Consider the following 20,272-nt stretch of genomic DNA (forward strand, 5'->3'; position numbering starts at 1 on the left):
ACATAGTGTAACATGTTGTTTGTTCTCAAAGAGCTTACGTACAGTTCTAGAGACCAGATATATGCACATGTGACTGTAAATAACAATAAAACATTTAAGGAACGATTCAAGGGCATAGTATAAGAAATGTACATGATTAATTGTCAGATGAATTATACAGATGGTAATTGGTATAGGAATCCAAAGTGGGAAATGAACTAACTTCTTTATGGTTAAATATTGTGGCCAAGCTCAGAACCTTTGACTACTTTTCTATTCCCCAAATTAAAGACAGAGCACTGCAAAAAGTTAGAGATCATCTAATCCAATCTTCCCATTTTACAGATGAAGAAAATGAGGCTCAGGGAGGGTACGTGAGTAGGCCAAATTATTTTGTGGTATAGCCATGTCTGAGACCCAGATCTTCTGAATCTTTTTTACTCTAAAACCATTATACCATGCTTCATCCCACTTCTTCCAGCTCTTGGTACCTAAGAACTGTTGTCTGACATTTCAGTACCTTGGTATTAAATGACTCTTAAAAAAAAAGACCTCCCTACAAGTTGAGATGGATTCTTTAGTAGCATTCCTTGTATCAGAACTTCCTTCACACTGACAACAGCTTCGGATATTGGTAATGGGCAGCATGATATAGTTGACAGCCAGCCTTAGAGTCAGGAAGTCCTGCCTCTGACATATATTGACAATATAACTTTAGGCAAGTTGTTTGACCTCTAAGTAACCCAGGAAACCAAGACTATAAATCGTACTACCATCTGCTTTGGTATGAGATGAGGTCCTGAGAAATACTCCACAAGGGGAGCTCCAGTCAAATGAACAATCATCATTGGTGCAAACAGATCTTTTCTCATACTTGACCCATGTTAGATTGGGAGCTCCTTGAGGGCAAGGACTGTTTTTTGTCTCTTTTTGTATCCCCAGTATCTAGCACAGTGCCTGGCATATAATACGTACTGAATAAATGCTTATTAATGACTGAAAAACAAGTATGAGTGAGAGTGTATATGTATACACATATACACATATGATATGCTGTCTCAGTTCTCTCTGTCCCCAAATCTGCTTCAACAGATGTAATTGGCAGAGATACAGTTATAAGAGTTTTTGTCTATTGGTAGCTAATTATGTAGCAGAAAATAGGAGGGCTTATTGACTGCCACTGGTAATAGTGACAGAACTCTATGCCAAGTGCAAAACTTATATAAAAAATCCAGGTAACCTATGTAATGTGTCAACTTATACCCTGAGATAGACATCAATAGTATGACTACAATGTAAAGTTTCTAATTGCAAGTTCTTGCTTGTAGCCAGAAACCTTAGCCCTGCTAGTGGGGTTAAACCAGTGTGGTTACTCCCACCTCTGTTACTCCATTATTATCTTACCCTTTGTACTAGTTTCTCTGGTTTCTGAGTTATTAGAATCTGACTGAATATAAAAATATTTTTCTTCCTAGTATTTTTTCTAAATAATAAAAGTATTTTATTCCTAGTATTTTAATTGACATGGCAAAAGCATAAACTTTGAGGATTTCAGCGTACATTTGTTTTTGGTTTCTCATGTACCCAGGCCAGATTTTCACGTACATTGGTTTCAAAGTTAGTTTTTTTGGTGTTCAGAGTGCTGAAATATTTCTTGTACATTGTACATCTTGGGTTCCCTTACCTATTAAGTACATAATTGATGTGCCCCCCCCTTTTTTTAAAGTGAGGCAATTGGGGTTAAATGACTTGCCCAGGTTCACACAGCTAGTAAGTGTTAAGTGTCTGAGACCGGTACTCCTGACTCCAGGACTGGTGCTCTATCCATGATGTGGCGCGCCACCCCCCCCTTTTTTTTTTGCAGGGCAATGGGGGTTAAGTGACTTGCCCAGGGTCACACAGCTACTAAGTGTCAAATGTCTGAGGTCGGATTTGAACTCAGGTACTCCTGAATCCAGGGCCGGTGCTTTATCCACTGCGCCACCTAGCCGCCCCCAATGTGGCCCCTTTTTAAAAAAAGTCATTTCAGCACGTGTTGTTTGCTTGTTGTGTAACCAGTACTATCCAAGGCTCTAGGTAGTGCAGGATTAATCAGCATTGGGGAAGTTACCTCGTACTAGGGTGCAGGAGAGATGTTGGTTTTTCTGCTAACTGCATAAGTTTAGCAAGTCATGTAATCTCTTTCACTCTTGGTTGGCTCATTTGTGAATTGGGGATAATACTGGACCTTCTTGAAGGTCAAGAACATGTGATCTCTTTTGATGTTACTTCCATCTATAAGATCTGTGACTATAAATATATGACCTAATTCCTGGCCCTCAGAGAACTTCTAATCTTGGAGAGAGAGAAGGTTTACATATTTCACACACACACACACACACACACACACACACACACACACACACACAAATAAAAAAAAACAATACAAGGGAGTGGTGGTGCCAAAGTTTGTAGTACAGACTTTAAGAGATATCTTGAGAATGAGAGATGGTGTGGCTTCATGGAATCAGTTGGGATGGTGAGCTGGGACTTGATGGATGAGTAACTGTAGCTAAGGAAACTGGGGAGGAACGTTCATGTGTGAGCTACATGAGCAAAAATGTGGCATTAGAAATAAGCATAGTGTCTTCAAGGGAACAAACAGGTTGGTCTAGATGGAGTGGTGGGTCTATGGTAGCAAGTGGTGAGAAATAAGTTTAGATGGGTAGCTTGGTTCTAGATGATATGGGACTTTGAATACCAGGATATAGGGTTTACTCCGAGAGACAGTGGGGATAAGGGTATAGAACAGGGGTCAACAAACTGTGGCCTTTGGGCTAGATTTGGTAAACAGTCTATTTTATCCACAAGCTAAGAATGGTTTTTACATTTTAAAATAAAGTTTTATTATATTTTTTTAAATGTAAAGACCATTCTTAACTGTGGGCAATACAGAAAGAGGCAGTTGGTCTACATTTGACCCTCAGACAGTAGTTTACTGACTCCTGGTATAGAATAACATGACTGAAGCTGTTCTTTCTAAAGGTACCATATGTCATAACCATTTTTCTCAGGACTTTCTTCACTTTTGTTGTTGTTGTTGGGTTTTTTTGTTTTGTTTTGTTTTGTTTTGGTGAGGCAATTGGGGTTAAGTGACTTGCCCAAGGTCACACAGCTAGTAAGTGTTAAGTGTCTGAGACCGGATTTGAACTCAGGTCCTCCTGAATCCAGGGCCAGTGCTCTATCCACTCCGCCACCTAGCTGCCCTGACTTTCTTCACTTTTGACAGTGTTGGCCACCTCCTTCCCCCTTCTACTGCTTTCTTTGACCCTGTCCTCTACTGCTTCTTCCATCATTTTGACCATCCTTTTTTCAGTTTTCTGTGCTGTCATCGTTCTTTTCCTACCTAGTAATGTGAGTACTCTCAAGACTCTTACCTGATTCACTTCTTTTCTCATTCTAGACTTTCTCTCTTGGGTATCTCACTAGCTCTCATTAATTCAATTATATGATATATTCATCCCTCATCTCTCTCCTGAGTTCTGTATCACCAGGTGCCTGCTGGGTATCTGCCTGGATATTCCTTAAGTATCCCAAACTCATCATGTCCAAAACAACTTGTTACATTTCCCCATTCTTAATCCCCTTTATCATCTTTACCTATTTCTATTGAAAGCTCTGATGACTTTTAGTCGTTTAGGTTTGTAGTAGTGGAATTAATCAAGCCTACTGTATCTCAAATATTCCTGGGATACAAATAAGAAAAGAATAAATATAAAGAGAATAAGTACAAACGCGCACACACACACACACACACACACACACATATATTAGGGAAGAAGGCTTTAGCAGTTGAGGTATTGGGAGAAATTTCATGTGGAATGTGGTTCTTGAGGTGTCTTGAAGAAAGAGAGGGATTCTCTAAGTTTGAAGTAAAGAGAGAGTGCATTTTATCACAAAGGTATAATAGATAGGAGATACCATGTATGAGGAATATGAGAGTATGGGAAGCAGGGTCATGTCCAGTGAAGCTGGAAAAAGATCTTGGGGTCAGCTGATGAGAGGTTTTAAAAGCTGAACATTTTATCTTGGAGGTGATAGGAAGTCACTTGGGTTGGGTGAAAAGAAAGGGAGATGAGATCTGCATTTAAGGAAGACCATTTTTTCAGCTGTGTGAAGGATAGAATGAAATGAGAAAAAATTATTAAGTGCTTTCTATGTGCCAAGCACACCTAAGCAATGGGGATGTGTGTGTGTCATCACACACACACACACAGACAGCCTCTACCCTCAAGGAATTCTAATAAGGGACAACAACACATTTAAAGGAGAAGTGGCCCAGGGAGGGTTATTTTGGACTAGGAAGTTACAGGGATGCTGCGTGGAGATAAAGGGCAATTGATTGAAACACCTTATTTGAAGAATGATAACACTGATTTGATTATTATTCCAAAAGCTAGAGTATGAGTAGAAGAGTAGTATGCAGGTGACAGTATGGCATGAAGGTGGCTGCAGAGGAGAAGGCAGTGTGGGCAGGTCAGTCTAGTTCTTGAAGATTCTTCAGGAGAAAGCAGAAGCTCAAGAGAAAGACCGAGAGTCAGGTTGCAACCAAGAAGTCATGGCATAAAGATAGTTGGGGGAACATCAGTCGGTGTGGTGGGTCTGTGCCAGACTGGTTCTAGAAAACTCTCTCCAGTCAAGATCACAGGGTCATCAATTTGGAGTGCAAGGGAACAGGGCCTCAGGGTAGGAGGTGGGGAGCCCAAAATGGCATAAAGATAGCTGGAGAGGAGCAGACTATTCTGGGAGCCTGAGTGGGAAAGACTTGAGTAATAGGGACCAATTAGGAGACTGTTGCAGTCTCTTAACTAAGTGAGGTGACAACAGCCAGAACTACAATAATGGCTGTCTTTGGTTCATTTTCTACTCTTTTCTTAAAAAGGAAAAAAAACAACAACCCAGAACTAAATGAATAAAGACCATTTCCATACACATTCAAGAACAGGAGAGTACTAAACATATAAAACTCACAAATCTATTACATATTGCTTGCTTTTATTGGTAAGAACATAATAATGTCAATGTGTAACTTTTACACCTGCCCTGTTTGTCTCTTTATTCTCTCTCTATCCCTCTCCCTCCCCCTTTCCCTCTCCCTCCCCATGTCCCTTTTCTTCTCTCTCCCTCCCCCTCCTTTGGTCCCACACCCCCCACACCCCCGTTGCTGGGGAGGAGGTCCTATCCCAATCTCCCCTTCCTCCTACTATCCCAGCCCTGTTGGAAAAACAACCAAACAAAACCATTTTAACATATATACATAATCAAGCAAAAAATTTCCCACATTGGGTAATTTATGAAAATTTACTTCTTCTCTAGCTTAACAAGTTCATTACTTTCCAAGAGCTGGCTTGTATGTTGATTATTATTTGGTCAGAATTCTTAAGCCTTAATGTTGCCATTTTGTAAATTACTCTCTAGAGTACTTCACTTCATACAAATTTCCTGAGGTTTCTCTGAATCCAGTCACTTCTTACTGTAGGATGACATCCTATTATATTGCCATAATAATTCGTTCATCCATTTCTTAGTTGATGGGCACCCCTTTAGTTTATAGTTCTTTGCTGCTCTAAAAAGAGCTGCTATATTTTTGTTAATATGAGGCCTTTTCCTTTTTCTTTGATCTCTTTGGAGTATAGGCTTAATAGAGATATCACTGGGTTAGTGGGTATGCACAGATAAGTGAATTTTGGTACATAGTTCCAAATTGCTTTCTAGAATGGCTGCACTAATTCACAGTTCCATCAGTAGTCCCTTAATTCCTATAGCCCCTCCAGCATTTATTATTTCCCTTTTTTGTCAACTTTGCCAATCTGATGGGTGTGAGGGAGAACTTCAGAATTGCTTTAATTTGCATTTTTCTAATTATTAGTGATTTAGAACATTTCCAATCGCCCCCCGCCCCAAACTCTTCAAAGATTTTATTTCTTCCTCTGAAAACTTCTTGTTGGAGAATGACTCTTGTTCTTATAAATTTGTTTTTGTTTTTGTGTGTGAGGCAATTGGGGTTAAGTGACTTGCCCAGGGTCACACAGCTAGTTTCAAGTGTCTGAGGCCGGATTTGAACTCAGGTCCCCCCTTGACTCCAGGGCCCGTGCTCTATCCACTGTGCCACCTAGCTGCCCTTTCTTATAAATTTGAATAAGTTCCTTTACATATCTTAGAAATGAGACCAAAAAAAAAACAAGAAATGAGATCTTTATCAGAGAAGTTTATTGCAATTCTCTCCCCAACATGGAAACGGTTTCCTTTTTACTATTAACTGCATTGATTTTTGCAAGTTTTTTTCATTTTATGCAATCAAAATTATCCATTTTATTTTCTATGCTCTTTTTCTATTCTTTGGTTCTGAATTTTTTCTCACCTATATATCTGAAAGGTTATTTATCTTTGTTCCTCCAATTTGTTTATGGTATGACCTTTTATAACTAGGCTATCTAGTTGGATATATGATCTATTTGGATATATGATATGAGAGTTTGGGTTTATCAAGCACTAGACTAGTAGGTTTTTTTGCTTCTGTATTTTGTGTACTTTATCTTGCACTATTAATCTCTCTGTCATTTTTATCCCATACCAAATTTGTTTTTGATGATTACTGCTTTGTAGAATAATTTGAGATCTGGTACTGCTAGGTCTCTTTTTTTTAACACCCCCCCCCCCCCGGCCCCAGCCCAGGGCCTTTGATTTTATGGCATTAAATAAGGAAATAACTATAGGTATTATTGTCATTATTACTATATTGGCTCAACCTACTATGAGCAATTCATATTTCTCCATTTATTTAGGTCTGTTTTTTTCTCTGTGAAGTGTTTTGTAGTTATATTTATAGAGCTACTGTATATGTCTTGGTAGGTAACTCCCAAATATTTTATATAATCTGTAGTTATTTAAAATGGAATTTCTCTTTCAGGCTCATTTTTTTGGTCATAACATACAGAAATTCTGATGATTTAGGAGGATTTATTTCATATTCTTCAACTTTTCCTAAGTTATTGTTTCAATTAATTTTTATTTTACTCAGTAGAGTCATCTAAAAAAACCCAATAATTTTGTTTCCTCTTTGCCCATTGTCATTCCTTCAATTTCTTTTCTTGTCTTATTGTTAGCATTAGTACCGGTACTTCCCATCCATCCTCTCTTCCTTTTTTCACACAGCTAGTAAGTGTCAAGTGTCTCAGGCCGGATTTGAACTTAGGTTCTTTTCATTCCAGAGCTGGTGCGCTATCTACTGCACCACCTGGCTGCCCCCACTTCCCTTCCTTTCAACTCTCATATCCAGTTTCCAGATCTTGTCAGTCAAATTTCCACAACAGTTCTTCTCATCTGTTCCCTTTACTTTTGCATCTTCTACCTTCATTCTCTTCCAAATAGCTTCCTTACTCATCTCACTGTCTTCAGTCTCATCTCTAAACCATCTTCATGCAGCTGCCAAATTGAAATGACTAAAATAGAGATTTGACTGTGGCATCTCCTTATTCAACAGTCTTCAGGGCCTCTTCATTTTATCCTCCATGATAAAATTTAAACTCCCTCTATTCCCTGTCCAGCCTTCCTCTATCATTGTTCTGTCTACCTTTCTAGTCATATTTCATATTACTCTCCACAAACTCTCTATTCTGGCCTTCTAGGTATTCCCCATATCTTACATTCCGCTTCTCATCTACATTTTCTCTATCCTTATAATAAATTTCATAGTTACCTCTGCTTTGTCGAATCCTCAGTTTACTTCAAAAAACACAGTTAAGATACTACCTCATACCTGAGGCCTTTCACGATGGTGGAACAATGGATAGAGCACCGGGCCTGGAATCTGGAAGACTTGAGCTCAGATCCAGCCTTAGACATTTACTAGCTATATGACCCTGGGTGAGTCACTTAACTTCTGCCTCAGTTTCCTCATCTGAAAAATCGGGAAAACAATAGCACCTATGTCTTAGGGTTATTGTGAGGATCAAATGAAATCATAATTGTAAAATGCTTAGCATAGTGCTTGGCACATAGTAAGTCCTATATAAATGTTAGCTATTACTATTATTTGTGTTTACTTTTTAGTTATTTACTTCAGTACATGTTTTATCCTACCAAGATAACATAAGCTGCTTAATGGAACAGGATTATTTGATTTTTGTTTTTGTATTCCTAGTGCTTAGCACAGAGTGAAGTACTTAAAATGTTAGTTAAGTTAAACTGAATTAAATGCACAAACAATGATTTAGGAAGATTAGTTTGTGCAGTGAGTTGGAGCAAGAGATAATGGAAAAGGGGAGGCCAGTTAAGCTAGTGTGATAATCTAAGACAAAGTTATTGGGTGCCTGGGCTAGTCTGGTGGCAGTATGATTGGGAAAGAAGGTATGAACATTTTCAAAGTAAGAAATAACAAGACTTGATTGATCAATTATTACTACTTCCATTGTCTTACAACCTTCGACTTAATCTTGCTAGTTGTTGCTTCTGCCCAAGTCACTGAATCTAAGCGACCTTTATGAGGGCCAAAATTGTCTTTATAAGGTGCAGAGCTCTGGAATTAGGGCTCAGTTAATTACTTGTTCTAGCATTCTGTTTTGTTCCTCAATAGATGATTCAGTGGTTGACCAATGTTCCCTGTAATCTTTGAAGATGACATTCTTACTCAGGAGGGAATAGACATATTCTGAAATTCTGTAATTATAGCATTCATGAATTATTACAATGTAACATTAGAGTTTTATCATTACAGTAAAGGTTACAGAATGCTCTAGACATCTTTCACATTAGAGAGCAAAGGTATTTTGTGGGAAATGCATCAAACCTTAGACAAGAAATAATGCTTACACTTATGAACTTTTTCAGGTAACCTGGATATGTATGTGGTAGTAGGATGGGGAAGGATAGAATAAGGGGAGGACCTGGTGGTACTTGATAAAAGGAAATTTTCCCCAGTCTGCTGACCTTAATAGAATCTGAGTCCTAACCTCACATACCTAATGGTATGCTGTAATTTTAATGAGCAGGTTTTACTGAACTCATTCTAATAGTATTATGTCAGTACTTTCCAGTCCTTATGAGAAAAGTAAATACTCTTCCTATTTTTATTCTCTTAATGTTATGGGAAGGCAAGGTATATTACCAGTGAGCATCTTTTATTTTCTCTGTTTTATAAGTGTTATATGTTGGTAGGCAAAATTTAGTAGCTGCTTTGAACCAGAAGCAGATGAGGTATGTACTTTTAAAATAAAATGATAATGTAGCCTTTCACCATTAAATCATGTATGTTAGAGAAATAACATTTTTCGTCATTTCTACCCTCCCCTTCAGACCCCAAAGTACAGCCTTTGGATGCTAGGCCAACAGGAAGAAAGCATATAGTCTTTGGAGTGTTGTTAGGTCCACCTCCATTCTATTTATTGCTGACTGTAGCTCGGAGGGTGCTTTGAGATATCAATCCTTCTCCTTAGCTTCAATGTTGATACTTCTTTTAACCTTGTACTCTTTGCAATCATCTTCTCTCCGTTAGCTGTCCGATGCTACCTATATTCCTTTACTTCCAGTACTTCTAACTAGGACTTCAGTGTTTCTGAAATGACATTATTTAGTACAGAGGTTTCAAATAGGAAACATTAAAATTACATATTAAAATATAATTGGGAAATGTTTAACAAAATAAATAAAAATAAAACATAGATTGTGTTAATTTGTGGCTGTCAGTAGGTAGCCTGTAGGGATACTAGGGACTTTTAAAAATTTGAGTTTGACACCACTAATCTAGCATACCATCAAAGTTATAAAGTTGTAATCTAACTTAAGTGCTTTTGATGAACATAAATTTAGAGCAAAGTGACTTCTCTTAAGGGATATTTCCACTAAACTTTTTTAGTTTGATGAATTGTCCTTCAAAACAACTCCTTTCCCTTTCTGATAAGCCTTTATTTTTCCCAGGGACCGATATAGTCCTTTAGATTATTGTACTACCCTTGGTCCCCACATCCCAGTCTATATTACTCATAGTCTTTGTTCAGATAAAGGATAGGTTTGGATTGTTCTTCAATATTTTCTGTAATGTATAAGAACATTGGGTGTTATCATTCTCTACTGGCCTGATTTTTCTTCCCTTTTATGTCTCCATCTGCTGACTGTTCTCCTTCCCTATTTCTTCAATATATAGATTCAAACTGATGGGAACACATATTGATTTTTAGCAAGTAGAGGATATATAATGTCAAGTAGTATTCCTGAAGTATAAGGGATAGTTTGAGATAGGATTTAAAAGGTGGTTAGGAGTCAGTGGTAGAAAGGCCTTGATTTACCAGGATTTCTGGATGTTGTTTGAAAACTATAAAGGTTAATGAGCAAACAATTGATATGATTGGAACTCTGCATTGGGAAGATGGTGATGATGGAAATGATGATGATTTAGGGTAAGCAGTCTAGAGTGGAAGGAAGGAAGGAAAGGGGATAAGGAGACAATAGTATTATATAAAGCCAAATAGGCGGTAATGAGGGTGTTAACTAGGGTGAATGAGATTGGTCACAAAGGGGATGGAAATAGGACATATTGCAGAAGGAAGAATCAAATTATGGTTCTGCTACTTAAACTGTGTGACATGGGGAGAAGTTCTAGGCTTCACTTTCCTTATCTGTAAAAAAGAAGGGGTTGGATTAGAAATTCAGTTATAGAACTTTGCATCTAACTGGATTTGGGGGTAACTAAGAGACCTAAGTATATTGACTTGTCAAAAAAAAAAAAAGAAAAGAGAAAAAGATCTATGGAAGTTAATTTTAATCAAAGCATCAGACCCCTTAAATTGGCATTGAGTACATTTTTGATTACCTAAATAGCATATTTGGATTTAACTTAAGTGCTTTAGGCTTTCTGTTTCACTTTAATTCTTTTGCTCTAATGCTTAAGAAAAAGCAATATTTTAAATATTAAGTTATATGTCAAATTTTAAGTAATATGTGACACATACCTTTTGTACTGTAAGGGCCTAAAATTCTAGCTATGATGTCTAAAATCTAATGAGTGGTCGCCTTAAAGTAGAAAACATATAGCAGCAATCTTTGGGCATTAAGTATTTATTAAAGTATATTAGGGGTTAGTAAAGAGAAACGTAGATAAAGTATCCCTATTCTACCTGTCCCTGCTGCCTCTGCCGCTAAGCCGAGGTCCCACAAATGCAAGGGCTGCTCCTTAGCAGCTTCTCCCAGAACCTCTTGTGAAATAGGAAACAGGGCCATACACACACACACACACACACACACACACACACACACACACACACACACACAGCTCCAAGCTAATTGGCTGGTAACTTTGACAAATCCCACGGGTGGCAGATATCATTTCTGGAAGCTAAAGTCACATGCTTTCTTTTCATGGCCAGTACTCACAATGTCCCTCCCAGCTGGGGGTGTCATTCCAATTCTCAAAGTACTTAGCATTTGTGCCTCAGTCCTGTAACGATTGGAATAACGCCACCTGCTGGATACTTACTGTAGAAGAGTTCTGCCCATGAAGGGAAGGTCTTTGAGGGCAAGACCAGGAGTCAGGAAGTGACGCGGGCTAGTGGGAGGAGGAAGGAAGAGACTGGCGCTCAGTCTCGGGCTCTTTTCCTCTGGACTCTGGTGGAGAAGGGAGCTAGAAATGTGCTCTCCCTTTAATAGATAGAAATCTAGGCCTTTTTCTCTCTCTTTACCAAATTCTTATTCTCCTTAATAAATGCTTAAAAGTCTAACTCTTGCTAAAGCTTATAATTTATTGGCGACCACTCATTAGATATTTTAGACAGTTTAGCTAGAATTTTAGCCCTTAACAGTCCTTCCCCAGAATTTAAAAGCATACTTCCTTGTCACTCATATATTTAAAAGAAGTATGGCTCTGAACTATGTCACTTAATGTGAATAACAGTGGAGGTCCACTTTGGGACTACTTTGCCAAATTGTACTTGATTGTATCCTGTGGACACTCTAAGGGGTAGGAAAAAGAATGGTTAGTTTCTGGGAAAGGGTCACTGGCAGTTAGATTTACCTCTTGAATTGACAATTAATTTATTAATTGATATATTGTGACCCAGGTAAAGGGGAAAAAAAAAGAGACATGAAGTTCAGCCATCCACCATTGCTTTCTACCCATAAAGTCATTGTGTTTTATTTATTCAGGAGTAGGGTAGCTATGAATAACATAATGTCTTGAATCTTGGTGCTTCCAGTTTATTACTAAAGGGAACAGATCACCAAGGGATCCCTCTGGGGTGAGGGAGGGCCATTGGCACATCCAGCTTTTTGGACACTCACCAATAGCAGCAAGTGGGAAATAATGTTTCAATCCACCTTATTAAGGCTCAGGGAGTACAGTGGCAAGCGATGCAGGTAGTGGGAGGCAGGCAGCATGTGGAAGAGAATGGGCATAGGGAGGGGCACAGAGAATCACGGAACTGTGGATTAGAATTGGGAACACTGGGGCAGATGGAGGAGTGCGTGGTGGGGGCAGGAGTTGGGGGGGTCTCATTTTCATTGGCTTTTGGTGGTAGAGGACAGACTAATTTTTAGCATGCTACCTTAAGGTTCATTAACATCCACGTCATCTCGAAGTTATCAGCAGCACCTTAAGTTTAGTTTATTATCATAATGCTTTGCTTGTATTCTGCTGGTCTAGAGCTTATCTGAAGTTTCAGAACAAGTTAGCAAACCTGAGGGGCCCTTACATTAAAGCCTAGCCAGTTTCCCCTAAGTTAGTACATAATCCTGGGATGTGGCCTTAGTTAATTTATGAGACAGTTTCAAGTGGCTCTTCTATGGTCCCTTTATTTATAAAATTGTTTGCAAGTAACTGTTATGCTCCCTTAATTTATGAGATAGTTTATACATAAGTGACTTGTAGGTTCCCCTTTTTAATCTTCCTACTATTGTTACCTTATACTAGCTAGAAGGGTGTGTGTGTGTGTGTGTGTGTGTGTGTGTGTGTGTGTGTGTGTGTGTGTGTGTGTGTGTGTGTGTAAGCAGAACAAGATACAGTTTTAACATACTTGACCTAAATTGGCTGGTAGGATTGTAATGCTGAGCTTCTCCATAGGCTCTTTTGAAATCCTTTTGTAGAACTTTGGTACTTTTAATTTAGCTCTTTACCTGCAACTCAAAATTTGTATCTTCGCTGGTCCCTAAATCTGAAGGCTGACGACTTTCTAGATCTAAAACATTATTTTTGAGCCATGCCTTAGAATGAATTAGACTGGGATTTTCTGGAACTTTGTAAAAAGGACTATACTGGGGCCTCCTCAAAGTAATAAAGATCTAAGTTTCTGTTTGGCTACTGTGTAGGTTAATGAAGCCTTTTATGGTTGACAATTTAGGGATTGTCTTAAGGAATTGATTGAGCTCTCTGTGTGACACTGTTGTTAACTAGGTTTGATTTTCCACACCTTGTGACACAGGGAAAACTTGTACTGGATGAGCTCAGCTTTCTGTTTCATTCATCACAGTCATGGATTTTTAAAGGCTGCCATCTCAGGACATACTTTCTTTTGGTCCCCAGTCTTATCAGTAGCATACTGTGATGTAACTCTGGAAGTGAATCTTCAAGTGATGCCTCATGGGGTCCTGCAGCAGCCGGAACATGCTGAAAGCAGAAAAGGGAAAAAAGGTGATTATTAGAGCACGCAGACACAGTAATGAAGTTAGAGACATAAATCTGCTTCTCTTGCTGAAGGGTAGGAGGTTGGCAAAGAACTTCAGGTAATTAATTGCAAAATAGAGCACTCTTTAGGCAGGATTCAGCAAGTATATGATTGCTTTTTTTTTTTTAAAGCCATGTCTTCTCTGTATTTGGGTAAGAAAGCTAGAGTAACTTGGTCCTAACGATCATTTAAGAATAATGCTTGAGGCTAGCAGCTGACTAGACTTAAGAAGACAGTGGATTTTTTCTTTTGGGGGGCAGGTGGAAGGTTATTCTATTTACAACACATTCTTATTGGGAACTTTTTAGCTTTTGTGTACTATTTTTACTGTTTACAAAATTGTCTTTTAAAAGCTTTGTTAAAAGCTAGTTGTGTTGTCTATCTGTTGCATGTGACAGTGGCGGAAAAAGTAATTTTTTTATTAAACTGCTTTTTTTCTTTTTAGAAATTTCAGGTAGCAATTTCTCCATAACTAGTTAGTATTATTTGTATATTCATCTAATATCTGCAGTTTAAAAGCTAATTCATCTTATATATCTTTATTTTAACATTAGAAAAAGACTTTTAATATGTGTCAATTCCTAATTGAAACATTAACCCCCTTTCAGGATCCCATCATGCTTCCCTGACTTTTCCACTTTGTATTTCTGAATGAAAATAAATCACCTAGCTCACAATTTCTCTCTACTCAAAGAATGAATGCACTGTTAGGCTGTGGTTTCTGCCCCCTACTTCAGAACTACTATTGTAGTGTAACATTTATGGGCATTGATCTTAGAGTTAGAATCTAGACTCTCAACAAATAAATGAACAAATCTTGACAGCTCCATACGTGATCCCTCCTCCCCCTCCTTGCTTCCCCATTCTATCTTTAAATGAATAGAACCAATCATTGAATATCCTGGAGTTTATTGTCAGCAGCAGAAACCCTAAATTATTCTTTTTAAATAGTGCAGCATATTAGATTTTTGTTTTTGTTTTTGTTTTGTGGGGCAGTGAGGGTTAAGTGACTTGCCTAGGGTCATACAATTGTTAAGTGTCAAGTGTCTGAGGCTGGATTTGAACTCAGGTCCTCCTGAATCCAGGGCTGGTGCTTTATCTACTGTGCCATCTAGCTGCCCCAGCATATTAGATATTTAATCAGGTTTGCATTTAATTATGAATGACTGGAATAACTGTACTATCTGCTCAAAGAGTATACAAAAGATAATAGTGAATTGTATAACAGGCAGTATTTTGTTTTGTTTTGTTTTGTTTTTAGTGAGGCAATTGGGGTTAAGTGACTTGCTTAGGGTCACACGGCTAGTAAGTGTTAAATGTCTGAGGTCGGATTTGAACTCAGGTACTCTGGACTCCAGGGCTGGTGCTCTATCCACTGTGCCACCTAGCTGCCCCGGCAGTATTTGTTAATGTGCATTTGATAATCAACATGGTATTGATATACTTTATATATGTATTTTTCTTCTTGTGCATTTACACATGAAGATCTCCTGGGTGTTTAGAAAAGTGAAAATTTACCTAAAAAACATTTTATGGGTGATTAGATTAGCACCTGATATTATAGTGGAATGAATGTAGAATGATATGCTGTTAGAACTGGAAGGGACTTTAACTCCAGTGAGACATTGAGGTTCAGGGAGATAGTCACTTAAAAAAAAATTTTTTTTTCTTTTTTTTCATCCTTTCCTTCCCACCTTCCTCCTCCCACAGGGTGGGGAAGGGGAGGGGAGAAGAAAAAACAAAACTCTGATAACAAGTATAAATAGTCAAGCAAACAGAAGTCCACTTTTGTCAGGTCCAAAAATGTGTGTCATTCAGTATGTTTAGTCTATTACTTCTTTATAGCATGTTGAATTAACTTGTTCAAAATGACATGTCAATTTAATGGAGAAAGGGAACTAGGTCCAAGATCTCTTTGACATCTGGTTAAGATATTCTTTTCTCTACACTATCTTGGAACCGAGGATGGAAAGTTCACATTATTATTGCTCAATCAGTTAAAAAAAAAAAAAGGCCAAGCCAGCTCTACCCTCAAAGAACTTCTGTGAGGGAGATACCATGTACACATATAATATATATTAAATAAATGTAAGGTAGTTTTAGGAGAATATCTGGTAGTAGCTTGGGAGGGGTAGTGATGAGTGGTAGTGATGTTGATAGCGATGAGTGAAGGCATCATGGAAAAGGTGATGCTTAAGATGAATCTTGAAGGAAACCAGGAAACCCGGTCGGCAGAGTAGAGCTGTGACATCCTAGCATCAGGGCAGGTAGTGCAAAGGCTTGGGAAGAAAGAGAGGGCCATATGAATAGAGTAGCAAATAGGCCAGTGTGGCTATGTCACAGAAGATGTGGAGGAGGTAATATGTAAGAAGACCGGAAAGCCTGTGAATCCAGATGTCAAACAGATAAGTTCATTTTTTACCTAAAAGGAAAGGTCTTCCTTGTTCCCCATTGCTCCTTGAAAGCTTTCCTACTACTACCATTAGTCAGTAACCCCTCTTCCTTTGAGGTTCACCCAGTCAAGGTTCTAGTAGCTGTTACCCATAAGACCTCCGGGACATTATCCATTCCTCAACAACTTTAGCACCTGAGGCTCACAATCTTTCTCCTTTGCAACTCCTCTCCTCATATATCCTCATACATCCTCATACATGGAGACTTCAGCATACATATTGATATGTTCTCAAACACCCTAACCTCCTAGTTACTCAATTTACTCCTTTCCCATGACCTATACCTCCACCTGAGTAACACACAGAGAGGTTCATACCCTTGATCTTGTCATCACCCCCAAAATATTTCTCTTTCATACTCATAAACTCTGAAATTCCATTTATGTGATCATAATTTGTTGTCATTTCATCTTTTCCTCTGTCTTGCAAATCCTATCCCCTTTTTGTCCTTTTCTGTGGTCTCTGATCCCTCTATCCCTTAGTTCTTGCCCAGGCTATCAACCCTGCACTAGCCATAATCTTCTTCCTCTCTCTTAACTGTTTGGTGAACCATTTTAACTCTACATTATCCTCTTCACTTAAGTCTCTTGCCTCTTTATCTTATTGTCTGTTTTGTCTTTCTGAGCTTCAGTCTTGAATCACTCCCATCCAACAAAGCTGGACAAAAAAATCATGAAACTCTGTTGTCTACACTACAAATTTATATTCAACTGTAAAATTTCAATTGAGTTGTCATCGTGCCAAGGTAATCTGTTTACACCTCTCTTAATTGCTTAGCCACTTCTCTCACCACATGCCATTTCCAAACATTTCCATCCTTCCTCAAACCTCCTATGGCTACCCCTCTCTCATCCTCTCAGTTGAGAACCTTGCCTCAGATTTCACCAAAAAAATTGAGGCCATTCATTTTTGCTTTGTTCTTCATCTCACAGCCTCCACTGTCTTGTCTCATCCATGATCCTGTCTTATGTGCAGAGGTTGCCCTTCTCCTTGTCAAGGCAACCCCTTCTGCCTACACAAGTGATCCCATTTCATCCCATCTCCAAACAGATGACCTTTCTATTATCCTGACACTCTCAGGAATCTTCAGTTTCTCCCTGTCTACTGGCTGTCCCATTGACCTCTTAAATGGAACTTAATTATCTTTCCTCTCAAGCCTTCCCTTCTTTCTACTCTTGAGGGTTACCTCTATATTTCCAGTCACTCAGGCTCACAAATTAGTGTCATCTCTAATTCCTCATTTTCCTCAATTCCCTCATCCAATTTCAGTTGCCAAGTGCTGTTGTTTGTTTTTTCATAATAGCTCTCATCTCTTCATAATATCTCCCTTTCCCCACTCTGATCCTGCCATCATTTTAATGTAGGCTTTTATCACCTCATACCTGGACTATTATTAAAATAATCTTCTGGTTGTTCTTCCTGTCTCAGTTCTTTACCCAATTCAATCCATCATGCATTCAGCTGTCAAATTGATCTTAAAGCAGACTTACCTACAGTCATCCCCTAGTCAATAAACTCTAATGATTTTTCTATTATCTCCAGGATCAAATGTGAAGTCCTCTTGTATAGCTTTTAAAACCCTTCATAACCCGACTCATTCCCACTTCAAGTCTTATACTTCATTCTCTTCCACATATTCTATGATCCAGTAACATTGGCCTCCTTTCCACAAGACACTCCATTTCCTGATTCCAGTCATTTTTATTGGCTCTTCATCTCCATTTTTCTGGCTTTTTGAGATTTTTTCAAGTCCCAAGTAAAATCCCACCTTTTATAAAAAATTTCTCTCAGTTCCTTAATGCTGATGCCTTACCTCTATTGATTATCTTAATTATCTCCAGTTTATTCTCAGTATAGCTGATTTGTACATACTTGTTTGCATTATCACACCCTCCATTAGACTGTGAGTTTCTCGAGAGCAAGGACTATTCTTTGCCTTTCTTTGTCTCCAGAGAACTTTGTACAATGTTGGTCAAATAATAAATGCTAGATAGATGACTGTTGTTGATTAACTGTTACCACAAAAGGTGCTGCTATAAATATTTTCATGTGTATGACACCTTTATTTTTGTCAGAGATCTCCTTGGGGGGTTTACCTAGTAGTGAAATCTCTGGGTCAAAGGGACTGATTATTTTAGCCACTTTTCATAATTCCAAGTTGCTTTCCAGAATGGTTTTACTAATTCACTGTTCTCCTGAAAATATATTAGTATGTCATATTAACTTTTTGTAGATTTCAAAGACATAAAGAATGTTTGTTGAATTGAATTGGAATGTGTTTGGAGTGGTGTCTTGTAGTTGTATGTCTAGTACCTATAGGATTAGTTGTATTAGGGACATTATTTATTAATAATGCTACCTGGCTTATATTCTTTTTACTCTCACTTTAGAGAGCTTTGCTTTTTTTTGTTACTATTTGTTTAGTAATGCTTTTGTTAAGATGGAGTGGGATAATTTGAATAAACATTAGCCATAGTTCCTCACATAGTTTTGAAGAATTAATAGGTTTAAAGCTAAGGAGCGGGGATGTGGGAATGATCTCAAATACTTCTATAAAGGCTTAAGATAAAACTTCAACAATGGTAGTATTGTAATTTTTTTAAAGTGTGCAATTCTTGTGCAGTGTTATCCTTTGAAAGTTAGCTAATAGTCATTCATTATTTATTGTAGGTGCTACAGAATATTTTAGAAACAGAAAATGAATATTCTAAAGAACTACAGACTATTCTTTCAACTTACCTGCGACCATTACAGTCCAGTGAAAAGTAAGTTAGACCATTAATTCTTCTTATTATTGGATGGAATTTTTAATACTTAAATAATCCTATATTACTTTCTGTTCCTTTATGTACTATTACCTTTTCTCATCCTTTTGTTTGTTTTTTAGTGAGGCAATTGGGGTTAAGTGACTTGTCCAGGGTCACACAGCTAGTAAGTGTTAAGTGTCTAAGGCCAGATTTGAACTCAGGTACTCCCTGAATCCAGAGCCGGTGCTTTATCCACTGTGCCACCTAGCTGCCCCTCTCATCCTTTACTGGAAAGTTGATAATAAAAAATGGCACTGAAAGATTAAACTCTGTTACTCTTAGATTAAAACATGCTTTTAAAATAAAAAAAAAAAACATTTTATGGGTTTTGGATGGGGAAGAGGCATGTTTATGAAATTTCTTACACATTTTTACTTATATTTTTCTTGCCTCCAGGTTAAACTCAACAAATATTTTATACTTAATGGGAAATCTAGAAGAAATAAGTTCTTTCCAGCAAATGCTTGTACAGTCTTTAGAAGAATGCACCAAGTAAGTAGCATGCTTTAAAATTGCAGGTTTCATTCTGGTTCCTGTAGTATTTTAAGGTATGGTATAGTAAGACCATTTCAAGATTCAGATTTCTTCAGATTGAAACTTATATGATTTTGAATTTCCAGGATAGCTTGATGTTTATAGCAGAAGTTGTGTTTAGATGATCTACTTTAATCTAATTTCCCTCCTACTTTATATCTAAGGTATTCTTCTCTTCATTTTACAAAAAATCTTGGTTCATTGTGCTTATGCTTTTCTTTTCATTTTACAAAAAAATCTTGGTTCATTGTGCTTATGCTTTCAAACTTGTGGTACTTATTAGAAGCCAAAGAATAGAAGTGATCACTTGATGTAGAGCATGTGGGAAATGGATTTTTCCAAGGAGATATTTCATATTACCCTCTATTTTGTATTCAGTTGGATTTGCTTTACTGTGTCTTGGTTTCTCATAAAGTCACAGCTTCCATTTTTTCAGTCCTAATTCTTAGGCAATTGTTTTCTTCAGAGAGTTTTGTCTCTCCTTTTCCATGTGGCTTTTCAAGCTGTTGACTTTTTTCTCATGACTCTCCTGCATCGCTCTCATTTCTCTTTCCATTCTTTCCTCCACCTCTCTGTATCTTCCTTCTATCTCTCCTACTTTTTCTTCAGAGTCCTTTTTGAGCGCTTCCATGGCCTGAGGCCAATTCATATTTCTCTTGGAAGCTTTGGATGTTGGAGCTTTGACTTTGTTACCTTCTTCTGAGGGTGTATTGTGGTCTACTTCACCCCCCAAAAAGCTTTCTATAGTCTGCTACTTTCTCTGCTTACTCATCTCAACCCAGAAGCAGATGTCTGATTGAAATCTGATTCT

At 37.9% G+C, this 20,272-nt stretch overlaps 1 protein-coding gene across 6 annotated transcripts in view; it reads left to right on the forward strand.

Moving 5' to 3' along the window:
• Positions 1 to 20,272, forward strand: part of ARHGEF7 (Rho guanine nucleotide exchange factor 7) — a 318,711-nt gene that overhangs the window by 176,191 nt on the left and 122,248 nt on the right. For all 6 annotated transcript variants that reach the window (XM_043991289.1, XM_043991291.1, XM_043991290.1 and 3 more), the window contains exons 7-8: positions 18,791 to 18,885; positions 19,324 to 19,419. In XM_043991289.1, coding sequence (XP_043847224.1) covers positions 18,791 to 18,885; positions 19,324 to 19,419 — 191 coding nt within the window. The remainder of the gene's footprint in view (positions 1 to 18,790; positions 18,886 to 19,323; positions 19,420 to 20,272) is intronic.

Source organism: Dromiciops gliroides, chromosome 3 (genome assembly GCF_019393635.1).
Source record: "Dromiciops gliroides isolate mDroGli1 chromosome 3, mDroGli1.pri, whole genome shotgun sequence".
In the NCBI taxonomy this organism is placed as follows: Eukaryota; Metazoa; Chordata; class Mammalia; order Microbiotheria; family Microbiotheriidae; genus Dromiciops; species Dromiciops gliroides.